The following is an 18,788-nucleotide window of genomic DNA, read 5'->3' on the forward strand; positions in this document are numbered from 1 at the left end:
CCTCAGCCAGTACGGAAATTGAACCCGCACTGCTGGCCCCGCTCTGCATCACAAACTGCATCACTATCTGGCTGCATCACAGCCTGGTATGGCAACTGCTCGACCCAAGACCGCAAGAAACTTCAGAGGGTAGTGAACACAGCCCAGTCCATCATATGAACCTGCCTCCCATCCATTGACTCCATCTACATCTCCCACTGCCTGGGGAAAGCGGGCAGCAGAATCAAAGACCCCTCCCACCCGGCTTACTCACTCTTCCAACTTCTTCCATCGGGGAGAAGATACAAAAGTCTGAGAACACGGACGAACAGACTCAAAAACAGCTTCTTCCCCGCTGTTACCAGACTCCTAAACGACCCTCTTATGGACTGACCTCATTAACACTACACCCCTGTATGCTTCACCCGATGCTGGTGTTTATGTAGTTACATTGTGGGGCTAAATCGCTGGCGTACCGGCCTCCCCAAACAGGCGCCGGAATGTGTACGACTAGGGGCTTTTCACAGTAACTTCATTGAAGGCTACTTGTGCCAATAAGCAATTATTACCTTGTGTTGCCCTATTATGTATTTTCTTTCATTTCCTTCTCTTGTCATGTATTTAATGATCTGTTGAGCTGCTCGCAGAAAAATTATTTTCACTGTGCCTCTACACGTAACAATAAACAAAAATCCAAATCTAAACCAGCTGTCCAGTCAACTGAGCTAAACCCTAAACCGGCCCCCAGAGATATCCAGAACATACCACCTGGGTTACTCATTGATTATTAAGGTCTCTAGGTAGCTGTATAAAAATCACTGCCTATTACTGAATGCCTCTTCGGCACAAAGCACATTAATTTCTCTTAACTTCAGCATATCCCATGAAAGATTTCTGAATGTCGCCTGTATTGGAGTATATTAATTTAAGATCATCTTGGGTCATTGGTTTTTTGTAACAACTCTGCAAACAAAACATCTCTTCGATGCTCATTGGTTCTGTCAATATTTCATTAGTAAATGCGGCTCTGTCCACGAAGCAATATCTTGAGAAGAGATCCAATTTCTCTCCTTCAGTATAGATAACGATACACTGAATCATTGACCTGACTTACTGTCAGTAATGAGCCACTGAAACTAGCAAGCAAACCTAATCTTGCTTGTTTGCTAAAAGATATTTATTTACACTTTTCTGAACAGACAGACAAATGTAACAATCCTTAATTCCTTCTCACTAATATCACTTCTTCACAGAGGCTGGCCTGTACCTGAAGAACTACTGTCTTATTCCACATAAGTTGGCATCCAAACATCTTTTGTTTTGGCCTCCATGGCAGCTTCATTACCGGGTGCCCAACCTTTCCTTTTCATCACCAAATTTCCCTGAAAATAGTGACTTGTTACGAGAATGGATTCCCAGCTAATAGCAGCCCCCTGTTGCTTTGCACAAGTGGTCTTTCGTTATGTGGTAGCCTAGGCTAACAGGTTGTTTGATCATGCATGGGAGGGAGGGGATTGATACGGCTGATCCTGCTGTCGTTGCAGTTTCCATGCTACTAATTAATCCCCCAGCATGGGCCACGAAATAAAGATCAGGACCAGCTGGTTTTCTGCTCTTGAGCTGAGGACATTCTGCACAAACCAAAATTGAAATTTTCTGTCTCTATGGCTCAGTTAAAAATCATAGCATTGTGAAACCATTAATAGCTGAGGTGGGCTTGACTTCCTAATGATTTTGGATCTCCTGACAGGTTGTCATTTTTTGTATCCTTTCTGAAGTGTTAGTTAGTACTGGCTGATCCAGGGCAGGGAGCATCAGATCCATTTTAGCAGAAATGTGAAACATGAAAGAGAACCTGATTTGGATGAAGAGACTTTCCATCAGGCTCTTCAGGAAACCATGTTTTTTTTTGTGGGGGGGGGGGTGCATTTTGTAGATTGTGGGCATATCTCCTAATCACGAATCTTCCTTTATCATTTGGAAGGTCAAATTCGGGAGGACCTTTAAATGGACTCCCATATACTTTTAATTGTCTCAGCTTCCAAAGAGTTAGTAAACAACAGATTTTGAGCAATCAACTGAGCTTCATTTGGCAGAAAGACAGGTTACTCTAATCCAGGCAATCTCAACAGGATTCCCTTTTGAACTTCCCAGTCCCTAAATGAAAATCCTAGAAACTCTTCCTCCTCCTTACATCCATTCTGTTCTCACAATCAAGACTTGTCATAGAATCCCCTATTCTCCAAACAACAGCAAAATGTCAACGTTTCTAACTCCCGTTTACCCCTCTCCCAAAAGATTTCCGGTTTTTCAAACTGAAGCTTGGATTTGCCACTGCCTGAAAGACGTCATCTCTTTTATTGTTTTCATTCAGAATGTAACATTCAGCGCCATGGGGCTTGGTTTTTCACTTTTTTTCAGTTTTAAAAATGCCCAAGATTATATCTAAATTCCTCAGTGAGCTAGTTTCAGAATTTTATCATTCTCAAGAAACTTTTATACTTTGATTGCACCCACCCTAATCCTCTGCTTCCACTACTTCACAATGTCGATATAAAATATGCCTTCACCTTGAGGGCCTGGGACAGCACGGTGGCACAGTGGTTAGCATTGCTGCCTCACGGCGCCGAGGACTCGGGTTCGATCCCGGCTCTGGGTTACTGTCCGTGTAGAGTTTGCACATTCTCCCCGTGTTTGCGTGGGTTTCGCCCCCACAACCCAAAGATGTGGAGGGTAGGTGGATTGGCCACGCTAAATTGCCCTTTAATTGGAAACAATGAATCGGGTACTCTAAATTTATTTAAAAATCAGAGAGGGCCTAATGTTTTCACATAATAGGGCAACAGTTTTGTTCAGACTTCAGGAATCTGTTTCTCTAATCAGGCTTGTTTAATACCATGGATTTTTTTAAATTGCAACTGTTTGGCTTGAAAGAAACAGTCAACAGCAGATAAACATCCTTGAAATCATATTTAACTACACTTAGAACAAGCCTTAAATAGGTCACTTTGGACCACCCATATAGCTACCACATATTCTAATAGGGGATCTCAGTAAGCAATGTCAATATTATGGTCCTTAAAACGTCTTAAACCCAATGTCACACTTGTAGTTCTCCCCGTTGTTTATTGGGTTTGCTCTCCGCTGAGGCATGAGGGATGACTCTGCCATATAAGCAGCTGTCTTAGAAAATTGCAGATTATCTAGTGCTGGGGTTCAGGTAATGAACAAATCACTTGAACTTTAATAATCTTTTTTATTAGTGTCGCAAGTAGGCTTACATTAACATTGCAATGAAGTTACTGTGAAAATCCCCTAGTCGCCACACTCCGGTGCCTGTTCGGGTACACTGAGGGAGAATTCAGAATGTCCAATTGACCTAACAGCACGTCTTTCGGGACTTGTGGGAGGAAACCGGAGCACCCGGAGGAAACCCACACAGACACGGGGAAAACGTGCAGGCTCCGCACAGGCAGTGACCCAAACCGGGAATCGAACCTGGGACCCTGGTGCTGTGAACCAACAGTGCTAACCACTGTGTTACGGTACCATTCACTCTTGCAGTATGACATCTGAACTCATCAAATACAATACTGCATCATAGCCAATTAAGAAGACAATATAATTTGGCATACGAAATAGGAGCGGAAGAAGGCCATTCAGCCCTCGAGCCTGCTCTCCCATTCGCTAAGATCATGATTCATCTGTTTGTGTTGAGTTCCACATTCCCCATATCCCTGGATAACCATAGATTCTTGTTAAGCAAGGGAATTAATCTGCCCCGCCTTAAAAATATTCAGCGCCCTCACTTCCACTGCCTTCTGAGGCAGAGATCCAAACCCTCGTATCCTAATTTCTTTCTCCTGATTATCCTTCTAGTCATTCTCCTCATTCTCACACTCTAGAGGACCAACACTCACTTATTACTTAATCTTTTCCTGTTTAAATATCTGTGGAAACTCTTGCTACCTGTTTTTATATTTCTCGCTAGCTTGCCCTCGTATCCTAATTTCTTTCTCCTGATTATCCTTCTAGTCATTCTTTGCACAACCTTCTAATCTCTGTCCTAAAAGGGCAGCGTCTAATTTTTAAAACAGTGCCCTCTAGTTCTGGAGTCAAGCACAAGAGGAAGCATACTTTTCATCTCCACCTTGTCAATACCATTGAAGATCTCAAGTCACCCTTCACTTTCTGACATGTAGTGGAAACAAGTTCAGCCTTTCTAACCTATCCCCTAAGACAACCTGCTCATTCCATGTATCAATCTAGCAAGCCTCCTCTGAACCACCTCCAATGCATTTATAAACTTCCTTAAATAAGGAAACCAAAACTGCACACAGTATTTGAGATGCAGTGTGATCAGTGCCCTGTATAACTGAAGCATAGAATTCTTACTTTTATGTTCAATTCCTCTCATAATAAAGGATAACGTTCCACTAGCCTTCTTGAATACATGCTGCAGCTGCATACTAACTTTTTGTGACTCATGCATGAGAACATGAAAATCCCTCTGCATTTTGACATTCTGCAGTCAGTCCCCATTTAAGTAATACTGCTTTTTTATTCTTCCTTTCAAAGTGAACAACTTCACACTTTCCCACATTATACTCCAACTACCAGGTTTCTGCTCACTTGCTCAACCTACCTATATCCATCTGCAAACTCTGTATGTCTTCACAACATACTTTCCTATCTATCTTTGTGTCGTCTACAAATTTAGCTATCATGCCTTTGCTCCCCTCATCTAAGATATTGATGTAAATTATAGAAAGTTGAGGCTCCAGCACAGACCCCTGCGGGACATCCTGTTAACCAGACAAGAACCCCTTTATGCATACTCTCTGTTCCTGCCAGCCAGCCAATCTTCAATCCAGGGTGAGATGTTTCCCTTTACACCATGAGCTTTTATTTCTTGCAATAAACTTTGATGTGGCATCTTACCAAATCCTTTCTGGAAATCCAAGTATATTACGTCTACGGATTCCCATCTATCCTCAGCCCACGTTACTCCTTCAAAGAACTCTCATAAATTGGTTAAACGTGATTACCCTTTCATAAAACCATGCTGACTTTTCCTAATCCCCTTGAGCTTGTCTACATGCCCAGCTATAACTTCTTTAATGGTCGATTCTAACACCTTCCCCATGGCAGATGTGAAGCTATAATTATAGTTTCCTGTTTTCTGCCGCCCACCCTCCTTCAAGAGAGGGGTTACATTTGCTACTTCCCAGTCTGATGGAACCTTTCCAGGATCAAATGAGTTTTGGAAAATTAACACTATCTCATTAACCCCCTCTTTTAAGATCCTGGGATGAAGTCCATCAGGACCTGGAGACGTGTCAGCTCATCACGCAATCAGTTTGCTCAGTACTGCTTCCCTCGTGATTGCAATTTCACCACGTTCCTCTCTCACTTCCACCTCCTGATTTATAGCTATTACTGGAATGTTTCTTGCATCCTCTATAGTGAAGACAGAAGCAAATATCTGTTCATTTCATCTGCCATTTCATTATTAACTACTTTTAACTCCTCATTCTCACACTCTAGAGGATCATTTCCTGTTTAAGTATCTTTGGAAACTCTTGCTACCTGTTTTTATATTCCTAGCTAGCTTGCCCTCGTATCCTAATTTCTTTCCCCTGATTATCCTTCTAGTCATTCGCTGTTCTTCTGACCAATCATCTCTCCTGACACATCTTTGTGTTGGATTTTGTTTATCCCTTAAGTTTGGTCCTTTTCCCAATAAAAAGCATTTATATTTTTTTAAAGTTTGATATTGTCCTTGCCTTCTTTAGTTAGCGGCAGATGGTGGCGCCTCCTCCCCTTTAGAATTTTTCCTTACAACAGGAAGATACTTATTCTGAATATTCTAAGTCAATTTGCAGTATATCACCTTCATTAATCCTGTGTGGATGGCATCGCACATCAAAGAAATTCCACGGTTACCTAGATGTTCCGCCGATTAACTGTGAATAGGATGAATATCTAGTTTAGTGTGAATTGGCCATAATTGCCTTGCATAGCACCTGTCAGTAGCAGAAACAAACTGGAGATGTTGTAAAATAACCCTCACAACCTGCACACTAGTCCAGGATTCAAATGGCAGTTCTAAATTGCTCATCTTCATTCTTCTGGTTTGCCTTGTCATTTAAACCCTTCGATGAGATTATTGCTTAGGAATAATCCCTACTCGGTTTCAATTATTTACATTTTTACCCCGGCAATCCACTTATTGGAGAATTTAATCAAGGGCTGCAGTGGTCAAAAGGATTACCCCTACACCATTACTTTCTCTGGGAAGCTGAGGATGAACAAGTTATTGCCCATATCCTAAGATATATATATGTAAACTTAAGAATTAAGATGCTTCGGAGGGGTCCCAGTGATCCATATATTGTAATACTACAGTGCTACCATATATTGTTATACTACAGTGTCATGATGAATTTTTAGTCTCAGCTTGGCCATCAAGGAAAGAAACTAAAGATGGATGATGACTCTACTTCAGAGCTAAGAAGCAAATTTCCTGCTTTTAAGGTTTTTTGACAGTGATGGAGACCTAAAAGATGGAAGAATATAACTTTAAAATTAAGGATAAATATTCACCTAAAATTAAATTGTAGGCCCGGATTTATTATCCTTTGCCCAGTTCAACCATCCACTTCTACTTCAAAGCCTTCCAATCAATTTAATGGCTGCAGATGGCTAGCAATGAGCTTTTCGGCCATTGTTCAAAACAACCATGGTTATAGAATAGGCACTTACACCCATTTACATTTGATGCAACACTGGAGTCACAATGCATCTACTGAGCTATAACAATGCTAGGTAAATATATTCTAGCTGATCTTTTTTCAACACAAATTATTTAAGTTTTATTGATAATATGAATTTGCTATGGCTTTATCAAAGTGTATATATGCGAATTGCAAACAGTTTGCAATGTATCAATTTGCAATACAATGCTTAAGACTGTATTTCTGTCCCAGGCAAAAACTGAAGTCATTCTACCAGCTCCTTCCCCTGTTATTCCAAGACTAACCCTGAGGGTCGGTGCTGGCCAGGACAAGATGTGAGTACTATATTTAGAAAATTATTTCGTGTGGTAATGTTGTTTACATTAAGATAAAAACCAGTGCCATTTCACGAAAAAATGTTTTTTTTTTCTGTTGTTAAATTTGATGGGCTTAATTCTTCAATTTCCTTCCCAAACTTATAAGATTATCATCTTCAATGTAGATCATTTGATACTGGACTTAGTAATTTTGTCAATAATGGGAAAGCGAAGTATTGAATGAATAAGTTATAATTTAACGAGAAACAAAATCCACCACAGCAAAGGTTGTGGGCGGACTTCTCCCAGTCCCGCGCCGGGCCGGAGAATCCCCGCAAACGGGCCTCGCGCCTGCACGCGATTCTCCGACTCCGGGGGGGGGGGGTTGCTCCCATGTGGCCTGGCCCCTCGATCGGGACCCACCGATCGGCTGGCCGGCCTCTGTAGCTGGGGGCCTCCTTTCCTACGCGCCAGCCCCTGTAGCCCTGCGCCATGTTGCGTCGGGACTGGCGCGTTCAAGGAGGCCACTGCGCATGTCCTCATTGATGCCGGCGCAGCTGCGCATTCGCGGATCTCGCGCCGCCTAGTTCACGCCGGGATCTGCAGCTTGGAGCGGCGCGAACCGCTCCAGCCCAATGCTGGCCCCCTGTAGGGGCCAGAATTCAACATCGGAGCGGCCCGTTCACGCCGTCATAAAACACGATGCCGTTTACAATGGCGTGGACACTCTGATTGGAGAATCCCGCCCTGTATATGTTGAAATTTCCGATTCACTTCTGAAGTAAGTGCACATGCACTGCATGTGCACATGCAGTGTACTTTCATTGCTTGTCTTAATTTTTTTTTTAGCCAGGCCAATTATAGCATCTTAAGTGGTAGAGTGGTGTGTGGAGTTAAAAGGGAGACTATTCTGTGGATGGGCAAGATCAGTTCAAGAAACAGCTATTTTCACCACTATCTGCGAACTTCATGATATGCTTCTAATATTAAAATTGTAGTATATGGACTTGATGGACATTTAAGCATTGGATTCATGTGTAACAATTTGCAATATCTGTTTACCATAGTAAAGAAAAGGTTTTGTTATCCTAATGTCTTAATTATTTATAAGCACTGTACAGGCAACTTGGAACTGACTTCTTTAAAAGACCTTCTAAAATGACTTCATAATGCTTTATTTCAGTGACTACAAGAATAAAAGTAGAGAGGCATAGAATGATCATAAGACATAAGAGCAGAATTAGGCCATTCGGCCCATCGAATCTGCTCCGCCATTCAATCATAACTAATATATTTCTCATCCCCATTCTCCTGCCTTCTCCCCATAACCCCTGATCCCCTTATTAATCAAGAACCTATCTATCACTGTCCTAAAGACACTCAGTGAATTGGCCTCCACAGCCTTCTGCGGCAGTGAGTTCTACAGATTCACCACCTCTGGTTGAAGAAATTCCTCCTCATCTATATTTTGAAGGATCGTCCCTTTAGTCTGAGGCTGCGTCCTCGGGTTCTAGTTTCTCCTACTAGCGGAAACACCCTCTCCACGTCCACTCAACGTAGGCCTCTCTGTTCTACAAGTTTCAAGATCAATTCATCGTTTCATGATAAGGGGAGGCTATCTCTGCTATGATTTTAAAGCATAAGCTATTGGAACAAGGGAGGACTCTGGAATGCATTTAAAGCATTCAGGATTATATAATAATTCTGTTATATATTTATCTTCATATATTATTGTAATATATTTCTTGATGTCAGCAATAACTCTTATTTTATCCTCTGAAATATACAGTCAAGCGAAGTTGACCACAGATCCACATTAAGTTAGCCAATCCCAGCTGGGAGGATAGTAAAGATTCCACAACTAACCTCAGCTCAGCTGATTTAAATGCTGTTAAAATTAAGTCAGGTGCCTACTTCTGATCACTTGCTGGGTGTATGAAATTTGGGTAAGGACTGGGTCAAGTTCTGTCGTGATGGTGGCACCATTTGAATAACCACTTTCTTCTTCAACTGCCTGCTGAAGGTGGGTCCTTGGCAATTATTCACCAAACCACAGCAAAGTGCAGTGATATCTTTGTTCACTATGGCGAGGACAAGGAGGCAGGCCATGAGTCTACCTCAGCTGGAACATGGATTGAACCCTGTGCTGTTGGGGTTTATCTGATCCACATGCTAATCATCTAACCAACTGAACCAATTAACCCCCTTGAATAACCTAATGATGTGCAATATGCAAGTGTATTTTAATTAGTTTCAGCAGAACTAAGCCTTAACGTCCACGAAATTATCACAGATAATGAATACCTAAGATAATAGAGGTGTTGAGAAGTAATGTTCTGAACTCGTATTCATGGTCAAAAATAACTGGTACTGGAAGATCTGTGTTCTGGCACATGATACTCTGCAGTTCTACAATTGGCCCATCAAAGGTATTCCAAGCACTGAGGATACAGTTAACTTTCACGGCACACTCTTTCATTTAGTAAAGAGGGGGAAAAAAGCCACATGCCGACACTACGAACATGCCGGCAAGCTCTCTTGTGCACATGGTCATTCCTTTATTTTGTGGAAACACTGGAAGAGATATGGAAATGCTTTCCCATAATTGTGGTCATATGTAATTTTCAAAACTATCTTCCAAAACAACTGTGGAAGCTTTATGAAAACATACGAGAACAGTAAAGAGTCATGAATCATCACAGCTGTATAAGTTCATGATTTTATAAAATAGTGGGTAATTTAAAATCATTTGAATTCCAAATGGTAAATGATGTAGGTTTCAAGTTAGAATATAATGGAATCTGATTACAGTAATCAACTTCAATATTTGCTCAAAGATTTCTGCAGCCAGATTTGTTAAATCTGAATTTGCATCCAGATGATGCTGAATTGCCTTCCTGTTTAAATTTTACTTTGAGGCATTCTTTTCCCATTATAGTTTTAAAATTTTTATTTTGCAGGCTTTATTTTGTTCTCTGTAGTCAAAAAGTGTTTTGTTTGGTGTATGCACCAGCTCTTACCGATCAACGACTTAAATTCCCAATGCTACTGAAACTGATTCCAATACCGTCCCAGTATAAAAAGGCTGGTCAGTAAAACCAAACAGGGTTAATCTAAATGGGCTGTTGAAAACAGCATTTGTCCTTATAACCTCACGATCACGAGAGGCTGAATCCACTGTATAAATCAATCAAATGTGTGTGATTTCAAAGCGAAGAAATTGGCATGATAAAACAAAGAGTACAATAAAAGAACAATTAGAAAAGCTCAGTTATAGTGCCAGTGCCTATTGAGTGTGAGGAATGACCTTGAGAATCCCTAAAGAAATAAATGATATTTCTGCTGTCCAGTCGTTTTAATTTGGCTACTTAGCGCTACTGGTATATTCTGAGATTGCCCAAATCCGTAAATTGCTCAGTAAAACTTTCAATAGCAATATTTGTTGTACAAGAGACAGAAAACCCTTGTGAAGTAATAATAGGTTACCAAGTTCAGGCCATGTCATTGAGGAAATAACTGAGTGACTGGTCCTACAGGGCGGCACGGTGCACAGCGGTTAGCACTGCTGCCTTCAGCGCTGTGGACCCGGATTCGATCCCGGCACCTGTGTGGAGTTTACACATTCTCCCCGTGTCTGCGTGGATTTCACCCCCACAACCCAAAGATGTACAAGGTAGGTGGATTGGCCACGCTAAATTGCCCCTTAATTAGAAAATAAAATTGGGTACTCTAAATTTATTTTTAAAAAGTGACTGCTCCAACAAAAAGCTTGAGCAACAGGTTCAGCTCAATTTCCATCAGTGATTAACAGGACTGTGGACCGAGTACAATAGGACGGGGGGAGCAGGAGCTTGTGAGAATGAAAGAAAACAAAGAACAATAAGAACAGGCTGGGAATGTCAGTACTCAATTCATGCAAAAATGCAAGAAAGTACAAATGCTGGAAGTTGAAACTGAAAATGTACACAGCGAAGAGAAGAAAAGACAGAAAACAAAAATAATTTTTATAATGACTTCAATGCTGTTTTCTTGATTCGGAGACAGACAGTGGGCCAGCTTTGGGGTTCAGATGACCAGATCCTTTGTGCTTTCCTTTTATGAATTAATGTCATCCAAACCCCCAAGATTATGTTGCTGCCTTGTATTACACTGACAAGTGTGCAGTGTTCCTCTTGTACATTCCTAGCATGTTTGTCGTCGTGAAGTAGTAGCAGTTGACTGTATTTGTGGGTAAAAATTAAAAAAAACTTGCATATGGCCCCTGTCTCGGAACTGAAGGTGGCGACCTGAGACAGTTTGGTTGACTTTATAATGACACGAATGATGTGTGAGAATGAAACACAGTGATCAGTTGTATATTGTAGTACTTAAGTGATTGACCCCCAAGGCCAGAAAATGATGGGTTTCATTCCAGGGGAGCCTGTCCCCTGTGTAATTACTTCTAGGAATGTAGCATGACTACATACGCAGAGCACAAGATGAGCACAAATTGTGAATTTCAGTCTGTGTAAAGTCTTCCATCAATCACACATTGTCAAGAATAAAAATCAACTGTTTGATCATTATTGTAAACTCTCTTCTTTAAACAGGTGCTGAGAGAATAAAAAAGCGTCATGCCTCACAACGACTTAGGAGTTTCACATAGACCGTACCAGTTCATTGGGAAGGGGATGGGAAATCACTTATGCTTAACTTTTAACAATGCCAAACCTGCTTTTTTTATATAATAAATTTGTATGCACTTGCTTTTATGTAGCGTTTTTAAAGCCGACATACTTCCCAAGGTTCTTCGCAGAAGTTTGATCAGACAAAAATTCATCGCCGAGCCATTGAAACATGAAAGTCCTGTTGAAAAGGTGATTTAAGGAGGGATTTAAATGAACAGAGAGAAACAGAGGTGTTCAGAAAAATGAATTCCAGAGTGACGGGCCCAGAAGGCAGGGCCTGCCAGCAGTTTGTGAAAATGAGTGAGGATGCATAGGAGTTGGGGTTGGAAGAATGCACAGTTTTTGAACGATAGAGATGGGGGGCAGGGGAGTGAGGCCACGAAAGGATTTAAACCGGAGAATCAGTTTAAATTTTGAGAAACCAGGATGCATAATACGTCAGTAAGCACAGAGATAATTGGAAAATAGGACTTTGTGCAGGATAGGATACAAACAACAGAGCTTTGCATGAATTAATGTTTATGGGAAGCCAGCTAGGAGGACATTGGAATACTCAAGTCTGGAGGTAACAAAAGTATGCATGAAGCCATCAATGGCGAATGGAGCAGAAATGGGTGTTGTGACAGAAGTAAAAATGGTCGTTCTCTATGATGGAGAGGTTATGAGGTCAGAAGCTCAGCCTCAGGTCAAGTAGAATGCTGAGATTACAGTCTGGTTCAACCTCACACAGTTTCCAGAGGAAAACAGAATCATAATTCATGCTGATACTTCACTCCAGTACAGAGAGAGTGCTGCATTGTCAGATGTGCTATTTATTAGGTGAAATATCAAACCAAGGCCGTACTTACCATCTCAAGTTTATGTCCACATTCCCATGGAACTTTTAAAGAAGAGCAAGAGCATTCTCCGTATGTTCTGGCAAATATGTATCCATCAACCAATGTAAGTAGAACATTGTTGTTCGCAAATTGCTGCTGCATTTCCCTACATTACAACAGTGTCAGAATGTACTCTGGGTGAGAGACTTCAATGTATATCACCAAGAGTGACAAGTGCCAAACAATGACCATCTCCAACAAGAGAGAATCCAACCCTCTCCCTTTGACATTCAATGGCATTACCATTGCTGAATTCCCCACAATTAACATCCTGGGGGGTACCATTGACATGGAACTGAATTGGACTAGCAAATACTTTGACTGCAAGAGCAGGCCTGTAAATTCTGCCGAGAGTAACTCACCTCCTCACTTTCCAAAGCCTGTCCAGCACCTACAAGGCCCAAGGCAGGAGTGTAATGGAATACTCTCCACTTGCCACGGTAGATGAGTGCAGCTCCAACAACACTCAAGAAATGTGACACCAGTTCCGGGTGCGGCGATGACCAGCTAAGTCGCACGTTTCGGCAGCTCCCGGTGGAACGGACTTTTGGGCTCTTAATAGGACCCCCAACGGCAATTTTAACGGCTAAAAACACTGTGCGGTAAACCAGAAGGGAATCCCCCTGGACACGGATGGAAAAAGGAGCGGAAAGTGGCCGGATTGCGGTGGATCCTTTAGAGCAGCGGCAAGGAAGGCAAGCAGAAACCAAGATGGCGTCGGAAGGTGGCAGTTTAATATGGGGCCCTGAACAACACGAGTTCTTGAAGCGCTGCGTGGAAGAACTTAAAAAGGAGATGAAGAAGGAGCTGTTGGCCCCGATATTACAGGCGATTGAAGGGCTAAAGGATGAGCAAAAGACCCAGGAGCAGGAGCTTCGGGTCGTGAAGGCAAAGGCTGCCGAGAACGAGGACGATATACAAGGCCTGGTGGTGAAGATGGAGATGCACGAGGCACACCATAAAAGGTGTGTGGAAAGGCTGGAGGTGCTGGAGAATAATGTGAGGAGGAAGAATTTAAGGATTCTTGGTCTTCCAGAGGGGGCGGACGTCGGGGCATATGTGAGCACGATGCTGCACTCGTTAATGGGATCGGAGGCCCTGACGGGTCCGTTGGAGGTGGAGGGAGCCTATCGAGTTATGGCGCGAAGACCGAGGGCTGGAGAAATTCCCCAAGCCATAGTGGTGAGATTTCTCCGATATAAGGACAGAGAGATGGTCCTCAGATGGGCAAAGAAAACTCGGAGCAGTAGGTGGGAGAACGCGGTGATCCGCGTATATCAAGATTGGAGTGCGGAGATGGCGAGAAGGAGGGCGAGCTTTAATCGGGCCAAGGCGGTGCTTCATAAAAGGAAGGTCAAATTTGGAATGCTGCAGCCGGCAAGACTGTGGGTCACACATCAAGGGAAACACCACTACTTTGAAACGGCAGATGAGGCATGGACATTTATTGTCGAAGAGAAATTGGAATAAGTGGGTTATAAAAAAGAACGTTTGAGACAAAGTGGGGGGGCGAAAAGGGGGGAGAGATGATTTTTAAGTTGTTAATCCTGCGACCCTGTAACTTTTCTCTCTTCCCCATGTTATGGGGGAGGGAGGGAGGGAGGTGGAGGAGCTGGGGGCGTCGGCCATTGGGGGCGGGGCCAAAAGGGAAGCACGGGCTTTGTTCCCGCGCTATGATAATTATGGCGGGAACAGGGAAGCAGGAAGGAGGGGGCGTCGCACAGTGCGAGCCGAGGTCACGTGGGGAAGCCGAGGTCGGCCAGAGTTTGCTGACTTCTGGGAGCAACATGGGGGGTGCAATTACGCTAGTGAGGGATCTAGTGGGGGGGGGGTTAACTGGGTTGCTGCTGCTGGGGAGAAGGGGGAGCTGGTATGGGGTGGGGTGGGCGGGGCGGGGTGGCGCCGCCTGGGGGGGACACAGCTACGTGGGAACCGGGTGAGGAGCTGGATTAAAAAAGGGGATGGCTAGTCGACAAGGGGGGGGGGGGTAAAGAGCCCCCCAACCCGGCTGATCACGTGGAATGTGAGAGGGCTGAACGGGCCGAAAAAGAGGGCACGGGTACTTGCACACCTAAAGAAACTTAAGGCAGATGTCGTTAAGCTGCAGGAGACGCATTTGAAACTGATAGACCAGGTCAGACTACGCAAAGGATGGGTGGGGCAGGTGTTTCATTCGGGGCTAGATGCAAAAAACAGGGGGGTGGCCATACTAGTGGGGAAGCGGGTAATGTTTGAGGCAAAGACCATAGTGGCGGATAGTGGGGACAGATACGTGATGGTGAGTGGCAAATTACAAGGGGAGGCGGTGGTCTTAGTGAACGTATATGCCCCGGACTGGGATGATGCCAACTTTATGAGGCGCATGCTAGGACGTATCCCGGACCTAGAGGCGGGGAAGCTGGTAATGGGTGGAGATTTTAACACGGTGCTGGAACCAGGGCTGGACAGATCGAGGTCCAGGACCGGAAGGAGGCCGGCAGCAGCTAGGGTGCTTAAGGACTTTATGGAGCAGATGGGAGGAGTAGACCCCTGGAGATTTAGTAGACCTAGGAGCAAGGAGTTTTCGTTTTTCTCCTATGTCCACAAAGTTTATTCACGGATAGACTTTTTTGTTTTGGGAAGGGCGTTGATCCCGAAGGTGACGGGGACGGAATATACGGCTATAGCTATTTCGGATCACGCTCCACATTGGGTGGACTTGGAGATAGGGGAGGAAAAAGAACAGCATCCACCCTGGAGAATAGACATGGGACTATTGGCGGACGAGGGGGTGTGCTTAAGGGTGAGGGGGTGTATTGAAAGGTACTTGGAACTCAATGATAATGGGGAGGTCCAGGTGGGAGTGGTCTGGGAGGCGCTGAAGGCAGTGGTTAGAGGGGAGCTGATATCAATCAGGGCACATAAAGGAAAGCAGGAGGGTAGGGAACGGGAGCGGTTGCTGAAAGAACATCTGAGGGTGGACAGGCAATATGCGGAGGCACCGGAGGAGGGACTGTACAGGGAAAGGCAAAGGCTACATGTAGAATTTGATTTGCTGACTACGGGTAATGCGGAGGCACAGTGGAGGAAGGCACAGGGTGTACAGTACGAATATGGGGAGAAGGCGAGCAGGTTGCTGGCCCACCAACTGAGGAAAAGGGGAGCAGCGAGGGAGATAGGTGGAGTGAGAGATGAGGAGGGAGAGTTGGAGCGGGGAGCGGAGAGGGTGAATGGAGTGTTCACGGCATTCTATGAAAGATTATATGAAGCTCAGCCCCCGGATGGGAAGGAGAGAATGATGTGTTTTCTGGACCAGCTGGAATTTCCTAAGGTGGAGGAGCAGGAGAGGGTGGGACTGGGAGCACAGATTGAAACGGAGGAAGTAGTGAAAGGAATTCGGAGCATGCAGGCGGGGAAGGCCCCGGGACCAGACGGATTCCCAGTTGAATTTTATAGGAAATATGTGGACTTGCTGGCCCCGCTACTGATGAGAACCTTCAATGAGGCGAGGGAAAGGGGGCGGCTGCCCCCGACTATGTCAGAGGCAACGATATCGCTCCTCCTAAAGAAGGAAAAAGACCCGCTGCAATGCGGGTCCTATAGGCCTATTTCTCTCCTGAACGTGGACGCTAAGATTCTGGCCAAAGTAATGGCAATGAGGATAGAGGATTGTGTCCCGGGGGTGGTCCATGAGGACCAAACTGGGTTTGTGAAGGGGAGACAGCTGAATACGAATATACGGAGGCTGCTAGGGGTAATGATGATGCCCCCACCAGAGGGGGAAGCGGAGATAGTGGTGGCGATGGATGCCGAGAAAGCATTTGATAGAGTGGAGTGGGATTATTTGTGGGAGGTGCTGAGGAGATTTGGCTTTGGAGATGAGTATATAAGATGGGTACAGCTGCTGTATAGGGCCCCGATGGCGAGCGAATGGACGGGGGTCTGAATATGTGGTCACGAATGGACGGGGGTCTGAATATTTTCGGCTCCATAGAGGGACGAGGCAGGGATGTCCTCTGTCCCCATTATTGTTTGCACTGGCGGTTGAGCCCCTGGCAATAGCATTGAGGGGTTCCAGGAAGTGGAGGAGAGTACTCCGGGGAGGAGAAGAACACCGGGTATCTCTGTATGCGGATGATTTGTTGTTATATGTGGCGGACCCGGCGGAGGGGATGCCAGAGATAATGCGGATACTTGGGGAGTTTGGAGATTTCTCAGGGTATAAATTGAACATGGGGAAAAGTGAGTTGTTTGTGGTGCATCCAGGGGAGCAGAGCAGAGAAATAGAGGACTTACCGTTGAGGAAGGTAACAAGGGACTTTCGGTACTTGGGGATCCCGATAGCCAAGAATTGGGGTACATTGCATAGGCTAAATTTAACGCGGTTGGTGGAACAGATGGAGGAGGACTTTAAGAGATGGGACATGGTGTCCCTGTCACTGGCAGGGAGGGTGCAGGCGGTTAAAATGGTGGTCCTCCCGAGATTCCTTTTTATGTTTCAGTGCCTCCCGGTGGTGATCACGAAGGCTTTTTTCAAAAGACCCCGAGAGTGAGGAAGGGATTTTTGCAGCGTAGTAGGGACAGTGGGGGCTGGCACTACCGAGCCTAAGTGAGTACTACTGGGCCGCCAATATCTCAATGGTGTGTAAGTGGATGGGAGAAGAGGAGGGAGCGGCATGGAAGAGATTGGAGAGGGCGTCCTGCAGGGGGACTAGCCTACAAGCTATGGTGACGGCGCCGTTGCCGTTCTCACCGAAGAAATACACCACAAGCCCGGTGGTGGTGGCTGCACTGAAAATCTGGGGGCAGTGGAGACGGCACAGGGGAAAGACGGGAGCCTCGGTGCGGTCCCCGATAAGAAATAACCTTAGGTTTGTTCCGGGGAGAATGGATGGGGGATTTGGAGCATGGCAAAGAGTAGGGGTAACACAATTGAGAGATCTGTTCGTAGATGGGACGTTTGCGAGTCTGGGAGCGCTGACGGAAAAATATGGGTTGCCCCAAGGGAATGCATTTCGGTATATGCAACTGAGGGCTTTTGCGGGGCGGCAGGTGAGGGAATTCCCGCAGCTCCCGACGCAGGAGGTGCAGGACAGAGTGATCTCAGAGACATGGGTGGGGGACGGTAAGGTGTCAGACATATATAGGGAAATGAGGGACGAGGGGGAGATCATGGTAAATGAGCTGAAAGGGAAATGGGAAGAAGAGCTGGGGGAGGAGATTGAGGAGGGGCTGTGGGCTGATGCCCTAAGTAGGGTAAACTCATCGTCCCCGTGTGCCAGGCTAAGCCTGATACAATTTAAGGTGTTACACAGGGCGCATATGATTGGAGCACGGCTCAGTAAATTTTTTGGAGTAGAGGATAGGTGTGCGAGATGCTCGAGAAGCCCAGCGAATCATACCCACATGTTCTGGTCATGCCCGGCACTACAGGGGTTTTGGGTGGGGGTGGCAAAGGTGCTTTCGAAGGTGGTGGGGGTCCAGGTCGAACCAAGCTGGGGGTTGGCTATATTCGGGGTTGCAGAAGAGCCGGGAGTGCAGGAGGCGAGAGAGGCTGATGTTTTGGCCTTTGCGTCCCTAGTAGCCCGGCGCAGGATATTGTTAATGTGGAAGGAAGCCAAGCCCCCGGGTGTGGAGACCTGGATAAAGAACATGGCAGGGTTTATAAAGTTGGAACGGATTAAGTTCGCTCTAAGGGGGTCGGCTCAAGGGTTCACCAGGCGGTGGCAACCGTTCGTCGAATACCTCACAGATAGATAGAGGGAATGGAAAAGAAGAAGACAGCAGCAGCAACCCGGGGGGGGGGGGGGGGGGGTGGGGGGGTGGAGGAATCAGAAGGACTCTCAGGGATGTTATTGTATATGTATAGGTAGTTGGTATATGTAATTGTATATTGGATTGTTGGATTGTATTTTTGGAGAGTATTTATCTTGGACAAGGCAGCTGCCATTTAGTTTTATTTTTGATTTTGTTCATATATTATTTATTTACTTGTTTAAAACTGGCCATTGTTATTTATATTGTTTTATTGCTGTGTAAAGGAAACGCTATGTGCTGTTATGTTTGGCCAAAAAATCTTGAATAAAATATATTTTTAAAAAAAGAAATGTGACACCATCCTGGACAAAGCAGCTCGATTGCTTGGCATCCCATCCACCACCTTAAGCATCCACTCTCCACCACCATCACAATGCAGCAGGGGTGTGTACCATCTGCAAGATGCACTGCAGC

General features: G+C 44.9%; 1 protein-coding gene across 6 annotated transcripts in view; it reads left to right on the plus strand.

Annotated features, from left to right (window-relative positions):
- Nucleotides 1-18,788, plus strand: part of taf3 (TAF3 RNA polymerase II, TATA box binding protein (TBP)-associated facto) — a 233,654-nt gene that overhangs the window by 157,345 nt on the left and 57,521 nt on the right. For all 6 annotated transcript variants that reach the window (XR_011934014.1, XR_011934015.1, XR_011934018.1 and 3 more), the window contains one exon: nt 6,969-7,051. Coding sequence is in view for 1 of the 6 variants with exons in the window: in XM_072471043.1 (XP_072327144.1) it covers nt 6,969-7,051 (83 nt within the window). In the remaining 5 variants the exon portion in view is untranslated. The remainder of the gene's footprint in view (nt 1-6,968; nt 7,052-18,788) is intronic.

Source organism: Scyliorhinus torazame, chromosome 13 (genome assembly GCF_047496885.1).
Source record: "Scyliorhinus torazame isolate Kashiwa2021f chromosome 13, sScyTor2.1, whole genome shotgun sequence".
In the NCBI taxonomy this organism is placed as follows: domain Eukaryota; kingdom Metazoa; phylum Chordata; class Chondrichthyes; order Carcharhiniformes; family Scyliorhinidae; genus Scyliorhinus; species Scyliorhinus torazame.